The 21600-nt window shown below is 57.4% G+C and overlaps 2 protein-coding genes and 1 non-coding gene across 3 annotated transcripts; 1 reads left to right on the top strand and 2 right to left on the bottom strand.

Annotated features, from left to right (window-relative positions):
- Window positions 1-3569: 3569 nt before the first annotated feature.
- Window positions 3570-4556, bottom strand: LOC128138336 (olfactory receptor 14C36-like). Its single transcript, XM_052779632.1, has one exon. It carries the CDS (start codon window positions 4494-4496, stop codon window positions 3570-3572), a length of 927 nt encoding a protein of 308 aa, XP_052635592.1. The 5' UTR covers window positions 4497-4556.
- A 2738-nt stretch (window positions 4557-7294) lies between these two features.
- Window positions 7295-20982, bottom strand: LOC128138335 (scavenger receptor cysteine-rich domain-containing protein SCART1-like). Its single transcript, XM_052779630.1, has 13 exons — window positions 20930-20982; window positions 20583-20633; window positions 19746-20047; window positions 19287-19595; window positions 18623-18934; window positions 17333-17659; window positions 16933-17247; window positions 16271-16585; window positions 15725-15787; window positions 15315-15640; window positions 14437-14611; window positions 13596-13691; window positions 7295-7419 (listed from the first exon to the last, which is right to left on the bottom strand). Exons 1-13 carry the CDS (start codon window positions 20980-20982, stop codon window positions 7295-7297), a joined length of 2769 nt encoding a protein of 922 aa, XP_052635590.1.
- TRNAF-GAA (transfer RNA phenylalanine (anticodon GAA)) lies at window positions 10368-10440 on the top strand. Its single transcript has one exon. It is a non-coding gene; the product is annotated as a tRNA-Phe (tRNA).
- Window positions 20983-21600: the final 618 nt, after the last annotated feature.

The following is a 21600-nucleotide window of genomic DNA, read 5'->3' as shown; positions in this document are numbered from 1 at the left end:
GGCACAGTTTTTCCCAGGAACTTCCCTGAGGAACACGTCTTCTATATCTCTCCGTGCCCTTGCATGGCTGGCATGGGGACTAGGGCTCCTAGGGCAGAGCTGAAGAAGCTCAGCGGGGAGAGTGTTAGAGTGAAGATCTAAAGGTCCATGGCTGAAGCCCAGGTTTTGGCAATGTTTTCCCTCGGGCTTTTGCAGAGCCTCTTGCTCTTCTTCCAACCTACCCCTGCCCTCCTGCCTCTGCCTTCCTCATGCTCAGGGCAGAGTTTCCCCAGGGCTGGGCCCAGCTTTTCCCTGGGGAGCTCCCTCTGGAGCTGCTCCTGGTGATCCTCCACCTCTACCCTGGCAGGAGCACCTGAGCTCAGGCTGCTGGGTGGATGTGCACAGGCACGTGAAAGAGGGTCAGGCTGCCCAGGGGGAATGCAGAGACTGTGTCTGTGCAAGCAGGGGTAGAGTCGGGGCAACTCTAGTTAGAGCTTAGCTGGAGCTGGAACCAGCAAGGGGTAGGTAACCGGAACAGCTCCTCTAAGTAAATCCATAGCAAAAGCTAGGACAGGAGCTAAGGAAAATGTGTACCTGCTGCTCAGTGGGGCAGGGGACCTTGTAACCAAGGGCATGTACAGACCTGAGGTATTCAGCACCTTTTTCCTCTGCCTGAGGCTTCCCAGTTTCCCAAGCCTCCTAGCAGAAACTGTGGGAACGTGAGCACCCAGTCCCTGTCAACCCCAGCTGCATCTCACACAGGCATAAGACACAGCCATCTTCCAGGACCTCTTGGCGTCTAGTCTAGCAGACAAGCCACGCTGGGCTGGCCTTTTTTCCTTATCCAGGATATGGAGATGTGCCGGAGGATGGAGCTGGCCATGTACCAAATCACAGCCAGCACTAGAGATGAGTGATGTGAGGGGCTGCCCTGCAACGAGTGTCCCGCAGCAGCTTCTCCTTGTGTCCACGGAGCAAGGGATCAGACCGAGCTTTTCTTCTGCAACTTCTACACTTGGTTTCTCTCCAGCAAGTGCTGGCTCTGCACCATGAGTACCATGCTGTTAGCCCATAGTCCCCAGTCATACTGAAGGGCTCGATGCTCGTCTCCATTTTTCAGACAAGCTCAGCCCCATTCCCAGCTCTCCCTGGTACCCGCCACAGGGACCTGCAGAGCTCTGGGATCTCCCAGCAAAGCCCGAGCTCCTTTGAAGGGAACAGCAGTCCCAGGAAGATGGGGAGCAGGGGCATCAGGGAGGAGGGCATGTCAGCCCCAAGCTGCAGGCCAGCAACGGCATGAGGAAATGGAGGCCAATGACTCCCTTGTATCCAGGAAAGTCCTCACCAAGACAGCCTTTGCCTTCCCCCCATTCCCACTGCCAGCCCCGCTCCCCAGGACAGTGCAAAAGCCCTGGTCCTGGGGACCCTGGGACCCCTCCATCAGCTCCTGCTGCTCCAGCCACAGAGCAGCCAGCCCTGAACTTGCATGTGCAGAAATGGATTTCTCTTTCTTATTTAATCCAGAAGCAGGAGAGGTGTTTGGGTGCTACACTAGATCCAGGCCAAGTTTATTTTACTGAGGGTGCATGAATCACTCTCCAGCCTCCCTCCCTGTGCCTGCTGGGTCCCTGCTGCCCCTCCTGGGATTGCAGAGCCCTCCATTACCTTTTCACACTTGGATCTAGTGTTTTCCCTTTTTATGACTACGCCTTGGGTGGTCCCTCATTTTGTGAAGCTCCCCACTCACTCCTGGGCACACGCTGTCCCTTCAGATCCCCTGAGCTCTCCCGATTCACCTCCAGAAAGGATGAGTGTTGGCCATTAGCCCATAGCACGTGTGGCAGCCCAAGGCAGGTAAGCATGAGACAGCTCTCCAACTCTGTTTGCGCTAGGCACTGACACCTGAGCCCTGGATCCAGACGTGGGTCCCCAACAGATCACACTAGGGTGCTGAGCTCATCCTCCAGGTCAGTGGGGAACCTAATGAAAGCCAGAGGATCTTTTAGGGTGCAGCTCAATGACAATGTCCTTTCATGATCTTTTGAGTTATAGCCCGGTCTTCAGGACCTGCACTGAAGGTCTCTGTGGTGCTGAGACACCACTTTTTAAAGACATAGCACTGGAGAGCCAGCTGTGATAATGTAAGCATTTACAGAATGCTTCTAGGTCAGACACAGCAGGTTTCACCATTAGCACAGCTGGGATGAATCCAAACATTTCTGTAGGATCGCAAGTATGACAGAGACAGCAACAAGAAAAACCAAGCAGATTGCAGACCTGCCCTTAGATACCATGGGTGCCATGACTGCATAGGGCTGGGCAAGGCATTCTAGATGAAAAATGGCTCTGAACTCAATTTTCTCACTGCGTCCTTGAATTCCCTCTCCAAAGAGTGGAGGGCAGCTAATTCCAAGAGCAAGATTTCACAGAGAACAGGTGTCTAAAAGAGATGGAGATTTCCCCCTCTGTTAACCCCCATTTCTATCCCTAGGCAGTGACAGCAAGAGGTCCATTTCCCCTTCTGTAGGGCAGTGACTCCGCTGAGCCAGCGCAGATATCCAGCCTCTGGTTAGAAACCCTCAGAGGGGATGGGTATTCAGCTCCCCCATGCACCCCACAGACCCACCCTCTTGCTGCAGTGACGATGCGCACAAAAGAAGCTCCTGCATGCGAGTACCTGGTCTGAGCTCCTTCTCTAATCAGTGGGGATGGAGGGTGGCAGTTAGTCACTCACGCTTTTGTGTGGCCTGCTGGATTTGCAGTGCCGGGGTGGTCCGAGACATGTACAAGTGCCTGCAAGCCCTGACAGAGCAATTCTGAGTGACCCACAGCCTTCATCTCCATCAACACTAGAGATGAGTGGGTCTCCACTGAATGGGGGTGACACTGATCACTCTCCAGACTCCTTTATGCTTGCTGCATGGTCCCTGCTGCCTCCTCTGGGATTGCAGAGTCCTTGTTTCCCTGTGGATACACCAAGTCAGCACTTCACCTTCGGTGACTCCACCTTGGGTGCTCTCTCACATTCACCTCCCACCTCCGGCACAGTCTGTCCCTGGAGAGCCTGGGGGATCTCCAGGCAGCTCCAGTTTCCTCTTGAGAATGATGTTGTCTGCCCCGTCTGACATGTGACAGCCTTGGGTGTGTCACTCAGTGACCAGCCATGGCCTCCACTGTCACTAGACACTGACGGGTGAGTCCTAAATCCAATCCTTGATCTCTACATGGTCACAAGTCGACTGAGAGGCTTTTGTTCCTGCAGTCATGCAGAACCCTGAGCAACTCCTGACAGCAGCATTGGAAGACAAGCCCAGTGTTCACACGCAGCACAGAAGAGATCTCATTTTATTACACAGATGTTGTAATGTGTTCAGCTCTCAACAAGCATTAGACACCTTTAGAGAGGCTCCAGGTAAGAAAGAGGGGGTTCATACCTCTGTAGAAGCAAAAGGAATCCAAAAATTACTGTAGAAATATTATAAATTAAGAATAACAATTACAATAACAATAAAGAGAACAAAAAAAAAAGGTCAGGACTGGTGTGGAATAACCTGGCAGTCATTTGTGGAGAGATGGGAAGTTTCTTGGAGCTAAATAGAAGTCCATGTAATCAGTTTCCTAATGCCATCCCTGAGGTCCTGATTCCTCATGCTGTAGATGAGGGGGTTCACAGCTGGAGGCACCACTGAGTACAGAACTGCCAGCATGAGGTCCAGGTATGGGGAGGAGATGGAGGGGGGCTTCAGGTAGGCAAATATGGCAGTGCTGATAAACAGGGAGACCATGGCCAAGTGAGGGAGGCAGGTGGAAAAGGCTTTGTGCTGTCCCTGCTCAGAGGGAATCCTCAGTACAGCTCTGAAGATCTGCCCATAGGACAGCACAATGAAAACAAAACAACCAAAGACTAAACAGACACTAACCACAAGTACCCCAACTTCCCTGAGGTAGGCATCTGAGCAGGAGAGCTTGAGGATCTGGGGGATTTCACAGAAGAACTGGTCCAGTGCATAGCCTTGGCAGAATGGTAGTGCAAATGTATTGGCAGTGTGCAGCACAGCATTGAGAAACCCACTGCCCCAGGCAGCTGCTGCCATGTGGACACAAGCTCTGCTGCCCAGGAGGGTCCCGTAGTGCAGGGGTTTGCAGATGGCAACATAGCGGTCATAGGCCATGATGGTAAGTAGATACAGTTCTGCTGACATCAGAAAGTTAAACAGAAACACCTGAACAGCACATCCTGGGTGGGAGATGGCCCTGGTGTCCCAGAGGGAATTGGCCATGGATTTGGGGACAGTGGTGGAGATGGTGCCCAGGTCGAGGAGGGCAAGGTTGAGGAGGAAGAAGTACATGGGGGTGTGGAGGCGTTGGTCACAGGCTACCGCGGTGATGATGAGGCCGTTTCCCAGGAGGGCAGCCAGGTAGATGCCCAGGAAGAGCCAGAAGTGTAAGAGCTGCAGGTCCCGCGTGTCTGCAAATTCCAGGAGGAGGAACACAGTCATGGAACTGCTGTTGGGCATATGCGTCCTCTGGACACGGGGGACAGTCCAAGGAGGAGAAGGCAGTGACAAGTTACCAGAAACATCTCTAAGTAAAACCAAAGATATTTCTCATAGACCCTCCCGCTACCACACACCCACCCTTTTTCCTTCCTCAGGAGAAACTTTCATTTTGCCTTTGGTCTTCAGCTTCATTTTCTGTGGCTCTTTGTGCTGGAGCAGGGCCTCTGCCCATTGTCTCTTGAGGAGTCGACCCAGCCCCACTGCAGTGGGTATATGGGAATATGGCAGGGGGGGCTGGGCTTGATATTCAGAATACATCAGATAAAATCACTCCTAACACAGGAGGGTTTGTCAGCATCTGCACTCCCAGTGTTAAAGAAAGTGGGTGGCAGAAAGAAGTTTTAGGGGCTTTGGAGTTTTTTACCTACTTCCCCCATCCTTCCCTGTGAGTGTTCTCTGAAATCAGAAATCATGAGCATTTCTACTGCACTCAGAGTGACCAGCTGTGAGACATGAGAGGCAGCGGGATTCACTGTGGCTTAGTGAGAAGTGAATGGAATTGGTTGGGCTTGTTCCCAGCTACCTTGTGCTTGCAGTTTTCTCAGATGGAGGGTGATCACACTCCCATGGTACCAGTAAAAGCCAGCAGACACTACTGAAAGGAGAGGGACCCACTGCAGACTACTAAATGCCTCACCCTTTCTCAAGGTCTCAGCACCCTGTTTCTAGCCAAGGACACACACAGCTCATTTCATCATCCCAACAGCATTTCCTCAGTCATAACATCTCCACACTTCTCTTTGTTGGCTTTCAGATAACAAAAAGATGCTATGTGAAAGATTTTCATGCTTAAGGACAGCTCACAGCTTGGAAAGCCACCCCAAAGAGATAGCCAATGTCCTAATGATTGCATGTAATCCAGGGAAAACCAGCTCATTCCCCAGCCCCACAGACTGCATTGCCCACAGCCCCACAGGTGAAAGCTGGGACACCTCATTTCCATGGACACACCTGCATAGGAGGACCCACAAGGTCAGAGTGTGACTCTGCAGCTGAAACTCCCATTCCCAGAGAGCCTGACAGCAAGGATGAAATAGCAATAGAACAACACAGACAACTGGAGAAACATGGGAAAATACAGTGAGGGTCTGGCTGAGAGAGGCAAGCAGGGAGGCAGCTGGGCACTCAGGAAAGTTCTGCTTACTCAGCTGTTCAGACCTCCTCCCAGACACCAGCATTGCCAGGCAGATGCTCTCAGCCCTGAGCTCTGCAGAGGGAAATGGGCACGTGGCTGGAGAGCTGCACCCACAGCTCTGCTGGAGCTCTGTCTGCTGAGGAGATAGTTCATGCCATGTACCCCCCAGCTCTGAGGGCAGAGGCTTTGCTGGGAGGGAGAGGAGCCAAAAGCGTTTGCTGAGAGGAAGGGGTCTGCACTGGAGGAGATCATAAAGAATTTTCTGAATGCTCCCTCCCACAACATTTCTGCATTTTGTTTCCTCTCATCCCCTGATCATATTCCTGTTGCCTGGAGATTTTTTCCTGGGAGATGTTTTCCTATCCCATTTCTTTTCCCTGTCAGCACTCACAGACCCCATCCCAACCTTTGCACACCCATCTTGGCCCTACAGAAAGCTGCCTGTTTGCAGAGCACTGGCTGGGTGCATGTTCTTGTTTGCAGGTGCAAAAGGGCAGCTCAGAACAACCCTGATGGGTCCAGAAAAGGGGGTGCTGTCCATAGGCAGAGCAGTGGCACAAGGCACTTTAACAGCCTCCTAGCAGACCTACTGATCACTGTGCCCCGGTACACAGCCCCCTGGGGTAGAGGCACCCTGCTCTAAAGGACAGCTCAGGGGGGTGCCCTGCACAAATGCCTTCACACCCCTGCAGCCATCCCTGGAAAAAGGTAGCTGTCACGCCTTGTCCTTCTGGTGGTGCAGCAGGGAATTCCTGCTCTGGAGCACATCCTTCTTGTCTGCTGTAGAGAAACTGTGAGTTTTACTTAGAGAGCTCACAAGCTGTGGATTGTGCCAGCTTTTGGAGATCCCTTCAGGATACTCTTGTGCGTTGCCCTGCAGTCAGAGACCTACCGTGTGAAGATGTGTCCTGCAACAAGCCCTCCTCTGTCCTCCAACTGCTGACTGCCTTTAACCTCCCTCTTCCTCACTCCTCTCCCCTGGGTGCCTGCAGGCAGTGCCCTCAGCCCTGCTGCGCTTTGCAGAGGAGCTGCTCCTGGGCAGAGCTGTCTCTCTGCAGTGCTGTCTCCTTGTAATGAGCTCGCTCCAGCCCAGCAGCCAGGCCCAGCCCAGCAGCAGAGGACCAGCCCAAGGCACCATTTCCTCTGCCTGCTCTGGGCTCCCTGAAGATGTCTCTGCAGCTCTGGGACTGACAGCTCCTGAAAGGCACTGGGGACACCCCTGGGGAGCATGCTGCAAAAACACCTGAAGTAATCACCAACAGTAGAGAGAAAGATTGATGATTCCAGCAGCATGGTTTGCCCTGCCAGAGTGCGGTTCTCTGTGACAGGTGTCAATGTTCCCCTCTGGACATCGATATTCTTCACCCACAAGAAAAGGGACACACAGACAGGGCCAGGGAGGGGCTTGGCTTCCCTTGTGCAGGCCAGGGATTCAGGTGAGGCAATGCAGACTTCTCATCCTGACCAGGAAGCCCTTGGGTTGAAGCAGGACTCAGCTCCCCGCTTTGACTCCACAGACCCAGAGGAGCTGGGAACCCTCCTGCTTCAGTTCAGGTGTGCACAAAAGAGTTGCCAGCGTGTGAGCCCTGCTCTGAGCACCTTAACTTTAGTCACTGGGGACTCAGGTGCTCCCATACAGATACTTTGTGATGACTGAGGTGCCAGAGGTGGTCCAAGACATGTGCAAGTGTTTGCAAGCCCTGATGGAATATCTCTGAGAATAGCCACCTCCTCCCTGAGCATCAGCTGAGGGCCAGAGGGGGAATGGAGAGATCTTGGCCACCCACAATGACATCAGATGTTTAGGGCACCTGAATGTGCCTTGTAAAATACCTGAAAAGCCTTTAGTGCCATGCCAGGTGCCTGGGTGGCAAACACAACTCCACTCAGTAGGCAAACACAGCACCCAACCTCCAGGAAAGCCATGCCCTCTTAGAGCTGGTGGGGGGCAGACACCCCAGGGCCTCCCAAAGGTGTCCGGTGACTACATGCCACTACCTGAATGACAGCACCACGGCATTGATGCAAGGCCATGCCATCTACACCCGTGGTGATGCAGGACTGGGAAGCAGATCACAGCAGGGTGCTCTCCCCTGTGCCTGTGTTCTCAGCCCTGGACTATTCTCCTCTCTCTGAACCTCTACTCACCTGCCTGATACTAAGAAGAGGGAAGCTGATAAGAATAGAATCACAGACTCATAGGATCATAGAATGGTTTTGGTTGGAAAGGAACCTTTAAAGACCACCTAGTTCAAACCCCTTGCCGTGGGCAGGGTCATCTTTCACTAGATCAGGTTGCTCAAAGCCCCATCCAACTTGACCCTGAACACTGCCAATGATGGGGCATTCACAACTTCTCTGGGCAACCTGTCCCAAGGTCTCACCACCCTTACCAAAAAATTTTCTTCTTATAGCCAGTCTACCCTCTTTTCTTTTAAATCCCTTACCCCTTGTCCTGTCACTACAGACCTTGGTAAAAAGTCTTTCTCTATCTTCTTAAAAGCCTCCTTTATATATTGTATGGCTGCACTAAGGTCTCCTGTCGCAGATCCCGATTTAGAATTCTGCCAAGCACACCAATTTGTCGCAGACAGGCGATTTAGACTGCTTAAAGAACCGCTGCGAGAGGTGTCAGCAAAACTGGTTTTCTTGAACCTTAACAATGTTTGATGGCAAGGTTCACTCTATCACTTACTGCACAAAGGATCTAAAAATGATTCAAAATTACCAACACAGAATCAAAGGTACCAATACAAAAGCTGTATAGAGCACTATCATACAAGGTTATATGTGATATTGGTCACTTCCCAAAGATCTGCAGATGATAAGAAGTCTTTCAGCCTCGAGAACCTTGAGAGATGTCCCAACTCAAGGGGAGATCACTGCCGTGCAGCCAGCTGCTTAGCAGGGAGAGCTCAAAGGTGGCTCAGTTAGGCTGTCATATTTATGGCCTAAAGTGGTTGGCTTGCAGTCAAATTACATGCAATGGAAAAGGTATGCATGAGACTCCTTGTACCCACAACTTTCTTTCTTCCTTGACAAACAAGCCATGGAGGAAACACCTGCTATTCATGTGTTAATTGCATGCTCGCTGTTCCAGTTTCCAAGCCCGTATGCATCAATGTTCACCATGTCACTCTCTTCCTGTGTGGGTTTCCAGAGAATAGCTTGGAACCAGAGAGGTTCTTGGTCCTGTTATACCTAGGCCTTTACCTCTTTTGGAGCCTGAACCAAACTACCACTAGTTTGGCCAAAGAGTCGAGTGCATCCATCCCAGGGACTCAGCTCCCTCCGATTCCTGCCACAAACCCATGGGTGGTGGGAATCCTCTTGCCTCAGTTCAGGTGTGCACTCAATACACTCCTCTGAAGACTGGAAGAAATCACATGTCCCTCCTATCTCCAAGATGGACCCAGGGAACTACAGGCCAATCAGCCTTACCTCTCTCCCTGGGAAGGTAATGGAGTAGCTGAGCCTGGAAATATTTCCAGGCACATTGTACTGGTTTTGGCTGGGGTGGAGTTAATTTTCTTCATGGGGGTCCCGATGGTGCTATGTCTGGGATCTGTGACCAAAAGAGTGTTGACAACACACCAATGTTGTAGCTATTGCTGAACCGTGTTTGCGCAGCACCAAGGCCCTCTCTGTTCTCTTTCTTCCTCCCCAGTGACTAAACTGTTTTTCTTGGTGAGGGAAGAGCAGGGGATGTCATTTAGCAAGTCAAAGGTTTACACTGTCTATTGGTGTCCATGTCCACGTCTTGGTAGCAGGGGTGGTGCAGAGAAGGCCTCTGTGAGGAGAGACGAGGGGCTGCCTCCATGCCAGACACATCTGGTTCCAGCTGCCTCCAAAATGCACCCACCACTGGCCAAAACCTGAGCCCGACAGCAAAGCTGGGGGAACCTCTGTGAAGGTATATTTAAGAAAGGACACAACTGCTAGAGTGGGAGAGGAGAAAAAGTGTGAGAAACAGCCCTGCAAACACCAAGGTCAGTGAAGAAGGAGGGAGTGCTCCAGGTGCCAGAGCAGATGGTCTCCTGCAGCCCATGGAGAAGACCACAGTGGAGAAGGTATTCCCTGCAGCCTGTGGACGACCCAACACTGGAGACGTTGGATAATTCCTGAAAGAACGGTGGCTTGAAGAGAGCCCATGCTGGAGCAGGTTTATGTCAAAGGACTGTAGCCCATAGGAGGGACCGCATGGGAAAAGTGTTAGAAGGATGGAGCAGCAAAGAGGAACTGGTATGGACCGACCACAACCTCTCATTCCCCACCCCCTGCACTGCTCAGGGCGGAGGAGGTAGAAGAGTTGTGAGCTAAGGAGGGAAGTTGAGCAAGGGAGAAAAGGGTGGGGAGAGGCCTTCCATGGGGAAGGAGATAAGGTCTTACTTATCTCCACCAGCCCCACACTTCTTCACCCTCCGCCCTTGCAACTGCACATGCCTGGTCTGCCCACGTATCTTTGCCACTGTCACATTTGTACAAGGCCCACACACATCTTAACACACACCAGTGTAATCTGGCCTCCACCAAACCTGGAGCCCAGCTGGCCTTGGGGACAGAGAGGGGCCGGGTCCCCTCTGCCCAGGGCTGGGCACAGCTTTTCCCTGGGAACCTCCCTGAGGAGCTCTCCTCCTGCGTGTCAGCCTGTGGCCTGGCACGGGTGGCACAGGGACAAGGGCTGCTGGGGCAGGGCTGAAGTAGCTCAGCTGGGAGAGCGTTAGACTGAAGATCTAAAGGTCCCTGGTTCAACCCCGGGCTTCAGCAGTGATTTGCTCCCTTTCATTTTTGCACAGCCCATCTGTCGCCTTCCAGCCTGCCCCAGCCCTGCTTGCTCCTTCACCCCTTGTCAGAGCACTGTCCCTGCCTTGTAGCTGCAGATCTGTGGTGAAGAAGGAGCCTTCCTCCAGCACCAACAGTCCCCAGCCTTCCCCTGGGCAGGACTCTCCATTCAGTGCTCCTCTGGGGTGCTCTCCAGCTGTCCCTCCTTCCCTGCTCCACACGGATTGGGATCTTTCCTCTGTGGGGTCTCTGCAAAGACCCCCTCTCTCTCCTGCTTGTCATTCTCGATGGTGCACAGACTGCTCCCATCCTCATACACCTCCTCCACCTGCTCCTCAGTTCCCAGACCTGAGGCCACCATCCCCCCAGTCCCAGGGAGAGGCACTCCCTGGAGCTGAGGCCTCAATGGCATCCTCCTCCCTCCGGAGGTCTGTCACAGCGAGACCTCTGATGTGCCCAGGACAGCTGAGAAAGCTGTGCTGAGGATCAGCCACTGTAGTGCCTGGGCACCAGTGTTATTTAGTCACACGCTGTCTCGAGCAGAGTTTCTTGGCCCTGCTGCAATGATTGACGAAACACCTATGTGCTCCTCTCTGGGCATCAGCAGGGAGATACAGAGCACAGCGGGATCCCTCTGGGGCCCCACATGAACATCGCTCTGCATCAGTTCATGCCTGCTGCAAGGGCACAAGTTGGGACACAAATGCCAGCAGTGGCTCCCCTGTGTTCCAGCATGGAAGGTCACCAACTCTCACACCGTCTCGTCACAACAGCCCCAGCTCAACCACTCCATGTTATTTTTACTCTCCAAATTTACCCTCTTCTGCATGTCCTGGCATCGCATACAATTCTGTGTTCTCCATCCCCCCAGCACCAGACCCAGGGCCCACAGCACAAGTGTCTCAGTAGTCCCCAGTTCCCTTACTCAAACCTCCTCACCCACCAGACTGCACTGCCCAGCCCAGCTGCAGCCCCTCACAGCCATCAGTCCCTGCCCAGAAAAAGAAAGAGCTGCTCATGAGCAGCTGGGGTCTGCAAGGGCCCAAGGCAGCAGGAGCAGCCCATGGAGACTGGGGTCCTGGCAGAGCCATCAAAGGGGCAATCCCAGCCCGTGTGCCCCAGCAAGTGGCTCAGCACCCTGTGCCAGGGCAGTGGGGAGCAAAACTGCCTCCTAACCACTGTCGGAGGTGATCCATGGGCCATGATACACCCTGGGGCTGGCCAGGGTGTTCACAGCATGATGGAAAACTTAGGGCTCACTTCTGTGGGGCTACAGCCCAGGGCTCGCCCCGACAGGGCAGCTCTGCCACGGCCTCGGCTGTGTTCGACCAGCGTGGCCCAGGCAGGGCCTAGGGGAAAGAACGACCAGGGAATGCCGGGATGAGGACATGGGTGCTCTCGCTGGGGTGCATCACAGGAACTTGCAAAGGACCATTTTGATGGAACCTGTGGCTGGCGGGATGGAAATGTCAGCAGGAATATTCCCCAGGGACCATGGGCTCTTGCAGCCCCACAGCCTGACCCCAAGACTGCTGTCCCTGAGATGTGTCCCTTCCCCACCGCCATGTATTTGTGCTCTTCTCCCCCCAGTCAGCCTCGGGGAGACACCCCGACACCTGGGCAGGCAAGCACCAGCTCTGGCTCAAAGCCCCAAAGGCTTTTAATAAGAACAGCGTAAAAACAGGGTCCTAAAAATAGAGGAAATGCCCAGCTGCTTCTGCTGCCCGTGGGAAAAGGGAGACGGTTCCCTGGTGCTCACGGCTCTCCCAGCTGCACAGACCTCTCCTTCCTCCTGGCTGCACCCAGCCCCACGGCAGGGACGGGCTCTGCTTGCCCTGGCATCAGGGACTGTTGTGCACTGAGCTCCGGTGTCACAGCCGTTGTGTCCTCAGGGGCATGTGCCTGAGACCCCTCTTCAGCATCGTCATAGCCTGTGCTCTCTGGGGACAGGGACCAGGCATCTGCCTCAGCTCCAGGGGCCCCGGCACTTCTCTGGGAGCGCAGGTTTGCCCCTGCAAGCAGCAAGGCAGGCCATTGCCCATTTGCCCCATGGGGTGCCCCTCCTGGCCTCTACATCACCTTCCTCCCTTCTCCTCACCAGTCCTGAGATGTTCCGCTCCCTCTCCCACCTGCAGACCCCCAGGAAAAACTCCTGGGACACGTTCCTTCACCCCAGGAGGTTGGGCGCTCTCTCAGGACAGCACCAATTCATCCAGCACCCAGGAACTGGCAGCGCTATCTTTCCCTCTCACCTCTGGGTGCATCCCTGGGCCCTGCTCCCTCCTCTGGTGCCCTGGGCATCTCCCACTCTCCCTGCCCAGACACAGGATCCTCCCCAGGGTCAGAAACCTCCCGGGCATCATCATAGCCATCCACTGGGTCACCTCCGGGCAGCACAGGGATGCCTGCAAGGAGAGGGGAGCTGGTGACAATGAGAAGATACACATGCAGAGCAGAGCATGGGAGGATATGCAGGGACACGAGGCTCAGACGGTGGTGTTGGCAGCACCACAGGAGACCCTCGTGTCCTCCCCAACTACAACAGTGACACTCAGTGACACCGCTGTTCTTCACATGCCTGCAGGGAGGAGGCAGCCACTCCTTCCCACACCCTATTACCTGGTGCTGACCCCAGACCATCCTCCTCCTCGCTGTCCCCAGGGTAGGGCTGCAGATTGGTCAGGAACCCCTCTGAATAGGAGCCTGGAGAGAGGTGCAGCAGGTGCCATGGGAGTGCACTCTGCTGACCCAGGCTGTGATCAGTGCTTCTGGGGACAGGGGACCCACAGAGCCAGGGCTGAGTGAGGAGGAGGGCTCAGGACTCACCCTGCCGCCCTGGGACAAACCCCATCTCAAAGGGACTCCCAGAGCTACCCCAGGACAGCACCTTCCCTCAGCCCTCAGGTGTCACCCAGGGTGTGGGGGCAGGCAGAGAGGGGCTGTCCCCCACTTGGATGGGAGGAACTGGTGGGGAGGAAGCTCCTCTCTTGGGCCCAGGACCTGGCTGCTCTCCCCACAGACCCCACAGCCCCAGTGCTGCAGGGACCATTGGCCATGGGACTGCAGGGGGTCAGCCCTGAGTGGCGGGGCAAGGGGAGAGAGCCTGGCAGATGTGCCCCCTGGGAGAGACCCACACCCACCTGAGCGACTGAACCTCGCCTGCTTCTCCCACGCCGGGCTGTAACCGATCTCCTCATACACGGCCTCAGGGAAGGGCTCCCAAGCTCTCCCGGAGCCTGCGGACAGTGGCAGGGCTGGCCCAGGGACAGGCAGAGAGGGGACAGGATCCTGCTCTGCCCCCCCAGCTTTGCTCCCCTGGGCCAGCAAAAGGCTATTGCCGCAGCACAGACCCACTGCGCCGTCTGGTTGCCGCTACCACCTCCTCAGTGAGGGCAACATCCCCATGGAGATGGTCTGGAGCAGTGACACCCTTGCACTGTCCCCTCAGAGACAGCCCTTGTGCCCCTCTGGCCCCTGGGTCAGGTCCCTGGTGCTGAGCTTGGAGCAGCTCCCACCTTTCCTCTCCCCCTCTCTGCCCATGGATCTGTAGCAACGGCCCCTGCCCTGCAGGGAGAAGGTCAGGGTTGGACAGAGGAGCAGCCTGGGTGGCCTGAAACCATGGGCCTTGCCCCTGCTCTCCCACACTCCTCCTGGCATCTCCCCTGCCCCAGAGCCCCCTCCAGAGCTGCCCACAGTGCTTGCAGCATGACGTCCTCATCTGTCTTCTCCCTACTCCCATCTGCCCCAGCCCAGCTCTGCCATTTCTGTCCTCGCCCTATCCCTAACTCCCCCCGTGTCTGGACTCTCTACCCCTTGCTGCTGGTGGCCAACGGTCAGGCAGTCAAAGGGGCGGTACTTGGGAATGAAGGCAGAGCACACCCTTGTCCTCCCGGCTCTGCCTGTGCCACTCACTGCCACCTCACAGCATCCCTGGCCTTGCCGGGATGCTTCTTACTCCAGTGCTGCAGGGGAAGGACCCACCTCTGCGCCCAGCCCTGGCGCTTCGCAGTTGCCCAGCCAGGAGGGCCAGGAGCAGGCAGAGAAGGGCCCCCAGGACGATGCAGATGATGACGGGCAATGAGACTCTCCCGCTGCTGGTTGGACGGCCCCGCGTGGGATCTGCATGGGCAGGAACACAGAACGGGCAGCACCAGGCCTGGAGGAGTTGTGGGGCCAGCACACACTGGTCCTGACCCCCACTGAAAAGGTGGTGAGGGACCCCAGGGTGTGAGTGATGGGGAAGCTCCCACCCCACTGGGTAAATGACAGCCCTCCCCAAACCCCACACCACTGCCCCGGTACTTCTTTTGGGGGAGTTTCACACCCCAGCGAGGAGCCCCTTCCCTCTGGCTGTGGGTCACAGCCTGGCCTCATGAAGACCCAGTGCTGGTGGGGAGGACAGGTTACCTGCTCGGGGGTTTGGTGCTACTGTCCTGGGTGCAGCTGCAGAGGAGAAGGAGAGCTGGGCTGAGAGGGTGGGTGTGAGGGTACCACCAAGCATCCTCTCTGAAACACTCTGTGTGTGTGCGCACTCGCGCACATCTATGACTGACACATCGCACCCAAATCGCCCCTCCTGTGGGGCTGGTCAGGGTGGCTGGGACAGAGCCCAGGGCCCTGCTCTGGGTATTGGGCAGGATGACGCAGGCAGCCCGGGAGATGCCCCTGGGGGCTGCAGGGCCCTGCGGGCAGAAGCTGGACAACATCCAGCCCCACAGAGGCTGCTGCCCAGTTGGCACCAGGCTCCCATGCTCTGCAGGGATGGCCTGGCTCTCGGGAGCTCTGGGGCTGTGATGGGACCCAGTGGGGAAAACATCTTCCCCAGCTCCTTGCCAATAGCCCAGCAAGGGGTCCCAGACCTGCCGCTCACCTGAGCAGTTCACGGCAGCGTCCTCCTTGTGCCGGCAGGCACCGCTGTCCCCAGGCCGGGCCCAGCAGTCCTGCAGAGACGGCTCTGTCCCCCGGCACTCCACCTGCTCCAGCCAGATGGGGCCCGTCCCCATCCCAAACGCAGCCTCATGCAGGGCAGACACCGCGGGGCCACAGCCCAGCTGCCTGCACGCCACCTCAGCATCCCGCATGTCCCAGGAGTCGTCGCACACCGTCCCCCAAGAGCCACGGTGCCACACCTCCACTCTGCCCGAGCACCTGTCCTCACCTCCCACGGCACGAATCTTCTCCCTGTCTGGAGAAGGCAAAGACCTCCCACAGCACCGGGACAGCAGGCAGAGGCCTGCCGGGTGAGAGGGGCATGTGGAGGAGCAGCTACCTGTGCAGCTTGTGGAATCTGGGCACGCAGTCCCCAGGGATGGGGGCGTTTCTGGCCGTCTCCCTGCAGAAGGCAATGCTGCCGTGAAGGGGCTGCTGAAGGGGGGGTCATGCAGCAGAGAGCAAGGCTGAGCTCTGCTCGTGCCACCTCACTCATGGCAGCAGCTGAACCCCGGTCATTCGGGGGACATGCATGGCAATGTGGGGGACCCAGACTGCTCAGCCCCAAAAGGGACCCTGCTTCACAGAGCAGCAGGAGGATGTCCATGGAGGGGACAGTCCTCGGAGCCGTGGCTGGTCTCTTCTGAGACCTTGCCTGGAGACACCTCTGCCTCCCCTGGGCGCTGCTGCGAGCCCAGCTGGCAACTGCTGGTGAAGGTGTGGGGCTCTGAGACCTGAAATCCCATTTTTTGCCACCAGCAGCAGCAGAGTCTGGCACATAAAGAAAAAGTTCCTACGGGCTGTCTCTGCATTTGACCCTGCCTAGGAAAGACCAGGAGTTGGGGAGTAGCTCTGGTAGCTTGGTGCCCGGGTAGCTCAGAATTACCATTGCAGGTGATGTGGGTCTCATCTTGCAGGTCATCGCATGACTGAGGATCCCAGGGACCCGAAGGACACTGCCAGAAGGAGCTGTTTCTCTCCCCACACTGCACGTGATCTAGCCAGGTGGGGCCAGACGTCCTGCCGTAGGGCCGTTGTGTTTCTAGGGACCCTTCATCCCCGCAGCCCAGCTCCTTGCATGCCAGCAATAACGTTTTGCGAGTCATGGAGTTGGAGCAAACGCTGCCCCACGTCCCGTTATAGAAAACCTGCAGGCGCCCAGAGCAGTTGTTGCTGTTCTCCAGCCTCAGGGCCACGAACTCTGGGAGGAAGGGCCCCAAAGGGGAACAGGCTGGTCTGGGGCTGTGGGAGCAGGGATGCCCCTAACAGCCCCAGACCCTCAGGCAGGCAAAGGCATGGCCAGCAAGTCCCCCTTGCACCCATTGGCAGAGAGAAGTCCCCGACGGACAGAAAACCCTGCCCTCCCTGCTTACCCTTGGGGACAGCCGAGCTCCCCAGTAGGACTGAGGGGATGCGTGCGTGGGTGTCTGCGGGATGGGCTTGGGCAGGGGCTCAGAGGCAGCCAAGGACAGCCCCGGCCATTGCCAGCTCTCCCCTCGTCTCGGTCTCCCCGGGCAATGGGCTTCCACCACAGCTCCCGGCACAGACCTGAGCAGACGACTCCTGCGTCCTCTTTGTGCCCGCAGTCGTGCTGCCCCCAGGACCCTGCTGGGCAGTCCCAGAGAGAATCTTCGGCCCCGGAGCAGTTCACACCATCCAGCCAGATCTGACCAGAGCCTTCCCCGAACCGAGCGGACCCAACCGCCTGCACTGCCCCGCCACAGCCCAGCTGGTGGCAAATGACGGTGGCATCTGACAGGTCCCAGCCGTCATCACAGATGGTTCCCCAGCTGCCCTGGTAGTACACCTCCACTCTCCCAGCACAGCGCCCGGGCCCATTCACTAGCCGGACCTGCCGGCTCCCTGCAGTGGGAAGAAACCCCAGCTGCTGTCAGGGGCCAGTGCCCACCCAGCCCAGAGCCTGGGGGGCCTCTGCAGTGTCACTCACCCCAGCAAACGACCCCCACGTCCTCTGCAGTCCCTGCCACTGGTGCACTCTCGGGCAGGGAGGTGTTGCAGAGGGTCAGGTTGGCCTCGTGCCCTGCGCACCGGACCCCTTGCAGCCCCACGGGACCCGACCCTGTCTGGGGCTTTGGGGGGTTGTAGGCTTTCTCTGCCTCTCCACACCGCAGCTGCCGGCACACCACGCTGGCCTCCTGCACGTCCCACTGGTCATCCAGGACTCTGCCCCACATCCCACGCTGGAGGATCTCCACTCGCCCGTCGCACCGGCTCCCTCCACCCACCAGCCGCAGGGACGCGGAGTCAGCTGGGCCTGGGGAGAGTAGCCATGCCCCAACCCTCAGCAGCACCAGAGAACCCAGAAACGTGCAGTGCCTCTCAACGCTCTGGGACCCTCACGGTGTCCTGAAGCTCACCCGCCTGGCCCCAGCCCTCTGCAGTGAGCTTCAGGAGTAGGTTTCCACAGCATTTGTTTCCCAGTCCCTGAGCCTTCCTGAGCAAGACACGGTCTTTGCTTTTGCTGGGGTAGGGCCACTTCAACACGTCCCTGCTGAGGCAGCTGGGGCAGCTCCCACAGGAGGGAGAAGCAACCAGTGGAGTTACCCAGGGACAGGCAGCGCCAGGAAAAGCCTTGCCGAACCTCAGCACTGACACCGACACCGTTGAGACATGGGGCACGGCACACACGTCTCTGCCCCTCTGCATCCCTGGGGATCATGGACTGGGAGCCTGTGTCCCTGGCAGGGAGCAGAGCGAGGGGGGCCTTTCCGATCAAACAGGACAAGTCTGGGACTTGCGCCGACTAGAAGCAAGGGCCCAACCCTGCTCTGCAGCTCATATCCCAGGTCTGCTGCTGCTGCTGCTGCCAGGGGCACCCGAGCAGCCCCTGCGGGTGTGGGATTGGGCTCTGAGAAGGACTCTGTGGGGCTAGGACAGGGCTGTCTGCAGCCAGAGGGATGGAGCAGAGCCCCACAGCCCTGTCCTTGACCTGTCCTGCAGCACGAGAGCAGAGGAGCCCAGGCCTGGCAGTGGCCCCGGGGCATGAGCTGCTGCCCCAGGGGCCAGAGACACCTCTCCCAGTTCAGCACTCAGCTCTCCCACATCAGAGCAGCCAGTCTGAGCAGACAAAGCTCTCCAGACCACTGCTGGTGAAGCCAGGGTTTCTCCAGGGAGAAATTCACACTCATGCTGCCATGCGGTCCCCTGCTTTGGGTGGCCACGTCACACCCAAGGGGCAAATGGAGTTAACGCAGCATTTTCCCTGAGCAGCGCTCACCTGAGCAAATGACAGCAGCATCGCTCTCGTGGGAGCACAAGGCCCCCAGAGCAGTCACTGGGCACTGCCCCAGGTGGCCTTCAGTCCCATCACAGTGAAATGAGTCTCTCCAGAAGGGGTGGGTGGCTCTCCCAAAATGACCTGGCCTGGGAATGGACTCGGCAAACCCGCAGTCAAGGTGGCGACAGAGAACGTGGGCGTCCAAGAGATCCCAGTGGGAGGCACAGAGGGTGCCCCAGGTCCCCAGCACCTGGACCTCCACCTTCCCCTCACACTCCGTGCTGCCGTTCACCAGCCTGAACCCTGTGAACTCTGGGAACAGAGAAGGGTGAGAAAGGACAGACTTGTGCTTTTGCTCCCTCGGGAGGTACAGGAGAGGCCAAATGGACGCCTTTCCTTTCTCCTCCTTCTGCACAATTTTAGGGCTGCAGACAAACATTCAAGGTCAGGTCTAATGGGGCTCCAAGCAATCTGATCTAGGTGAAGATGTCCCTCCTCATTCCAGGGGCGGCCGGACTAGATGACCTTTAAAGGTCCCTTCAAACCCAAACCACTCCATAATTTTATGATCACCCCTTCTGTCCTCCCCTCCAGCACAGCCCTTGCCCTGCTCTCCCGTCCTCAGCACACCCCTGGCGTTGAACCCCCCACCCTGAGTCCTTACGTGTGCAGGTGACACCGACATCCTTTGCGTGGGAGCAGGGCTCACCCCTTGGGGATCCCCTGGGGCAGGAAGCAAGAAGGGATTCATTCCCCACACACTGCAGCTCTCTGTCCCAGATGGGACCATCCCCTTCTCCAAAGTGAGCTGCCCCAGCGACAGACAGGGCTGTGCCGCACTGCAGCTCCCTGCAGACCACGGTGGCAGCTTTGGGACCAAAGTCTGAGTCACAGACGGTTTTCCACTGGTCCCCATCACGGATCTCCACTCGTCCTGAGCAGGGGCTGTTGTCTCCAACCAGCTGGACAAATCCTGTAGCAACCAAAGACCCCCGTGAGTTCCCAGAGCCCTCTGGCAGTTAGTTACCTGACCACAGGCCACCTAATCTCTAAGGTGGCTGCAGGCAAAGAGCCCCGCAACCATCCCAGCAGCTCCTGCTGGGTGCCGATGGCACAAACACACTAGAGCCCTCCTGCTGCTCCTCAGGCATTAGCACGGCTCTCGGGGGCTGCCTCCTCTCCCAAACCCCCAGCCGCAGGAACCGCTCGTACAAACTGGTGCCATCCTGCAGACCCTGGGCTGCCTGGCACTGGCCCCAGGCACTGCAGCACCCAGAGCACTTGAGCCCAAGGAGGCGGGCCGAGGCACTGTTGGCTGCTGCAGCCTGCTCTGCCCCACCAAGCTCGCAGCCAGGCTCAGGAACCCCTTGGAGCCACTGGAAATGCACTCCGTTCCCAGGTGGTTCTCGGGCCATTGGGGCACTGCTATTAGAGGGGACAGGGTACAGATGCGGTGCAGGTGTACCTGCTGTCGCTGTCTTCACCAGCCCCTGGCTCCAGTGCCTGAATGAGGAGGGGGTCCTCAGCCAGGGCCAGAATACGCTGCCAGGTGTGCACATCCCCGGCCAACAGCTGGGTAGAGGGCAGGAGAGCAGGCAAAGGAGCAGCCCTGGGCTGACACAAGCTCCCAGTGCAAGGGCGGGCACCAAGGAGAACCAGAAAGTGCTGGCAAATCCCCAGGGCAGCCAGGGGCTGGGGTAGGCAGGAGAGGCTGGGCAGCAGGTCAGCACTGCCTGCACAGGGTTGTTTCCCTGTGGGCTGCCTCTCATGGGGTGAGCCTGGAAGAGGAATGAAGTGGCCACGGGCCACCCTGTTCTTCTGCCCAAACCCAGTGCTCCTCCCCTCTAAGCAGCCCCTCTGCTTTGGGGGACTCATGTCTGCCAGGGGACACAACCCAAAAGTCCCTGGCCATGTTGGGCCCTTCCTCAGGACTGTGGGCGGCCATGTGAGCTGCTCTCACTGCCTCTGCCATGGTGAGACCTGGTCCTCGGTGCTGCCAGACAGGTCCTGGCTGAATGGGAGGAGAAAGACGGGACCAAAGGAGACTGCGGAGCAGGGCGCGGCATTCATCTCCCAGCCGGAGGCTCCGATGGAGCGTGGGCTAAGCCACGTCCCAGGCCAGGCAGTGGCAAGTTCTCCCGGGGCTTTCCTCAGGGACCAGGGAAACCACCAATGACAGTCACAGCTCAGCAGTGTGCCTGGCCACACCGGCACCTGCTCCAGTATCCCTCTGTTGTTCCCTGAAGGTGCAGCCAGGTCCCTTCCCCCATCCTGGCCACAAAAGTAGGGAATGGGCTGGTCCCTTACCTGAACACGTCACTCCAGCATCCAAACCGTGATGACAGTACTTTCGAGTCCATTCTGTGTTTGTGCACTCAGACAGGGCAGACTCAGTGCCATGACACTCTACACCAACCATCCAAATGGGGCCAGATCCTGGCCCAAAGCGTGCTTCCTGATGAGCTTCAAGAGCATATCCACAGTCCAGCTGCTTACAAACCACTGCAGCATCACTCATTTCCCAGAAGTAACCACCACACACAGTCCCCCACTGGCCCTGTTGTTTCACCTCCACTCTTCCAGCACAGCGCCAGCTGCCACCCTCCAGCCTCACCTCCGCAGCTCCTTCAAACACCAACATGGGACCAGTCAGAAGAGCACCGAGCCCCAGACTCCAGGTCGGGGAGCCCCCCTTCCCACGCGGAGTCACAGGCACCGGCATGGGACCCCTCCCCCTTCCACGCTGTCCCCGGGCCACTGTGGGAGCCCCTCCTCTCCCCACCGGCTGTGCAGGCTGGGGGTGCCCAACGCCAGCCCTGCTGGGCCATTCACCATCTCACAGCCCTTGGCACCTCCTTCCACTCCAACAGCCCCATGCCCACCTCCACACTGCGCCCCCAGGCCATCCCCAGGGCACCATCTCCTCCCCAGCCCAGCACACCCTGCACAGCCCCGTGCCCCCAGGCCCACAGCTTCCC

The sequence above is a fragment of the Harpia harpyja genome, unplaced genomic scaffold (assembly GCF_026419915.1).
Source record: "Harpia harpyja isolate bHarHar1 unplaced genomic scaffold, bHarHar1 primary haplotype scaffold_39, whole genome shotgun sequence".
Taxonomy (NCBI): domain Eukaryota; kingdom Metazoa; phylum Chordata; class Aves; order Accipitriformes; family Accipitridae; genus Harpia; species Harpia harpyja.
The sequence above is the reverse complement of the archived record's forward strand: the minus strand, read 5'-3'. Positions and strand labels throughout refer to the sequence as shown.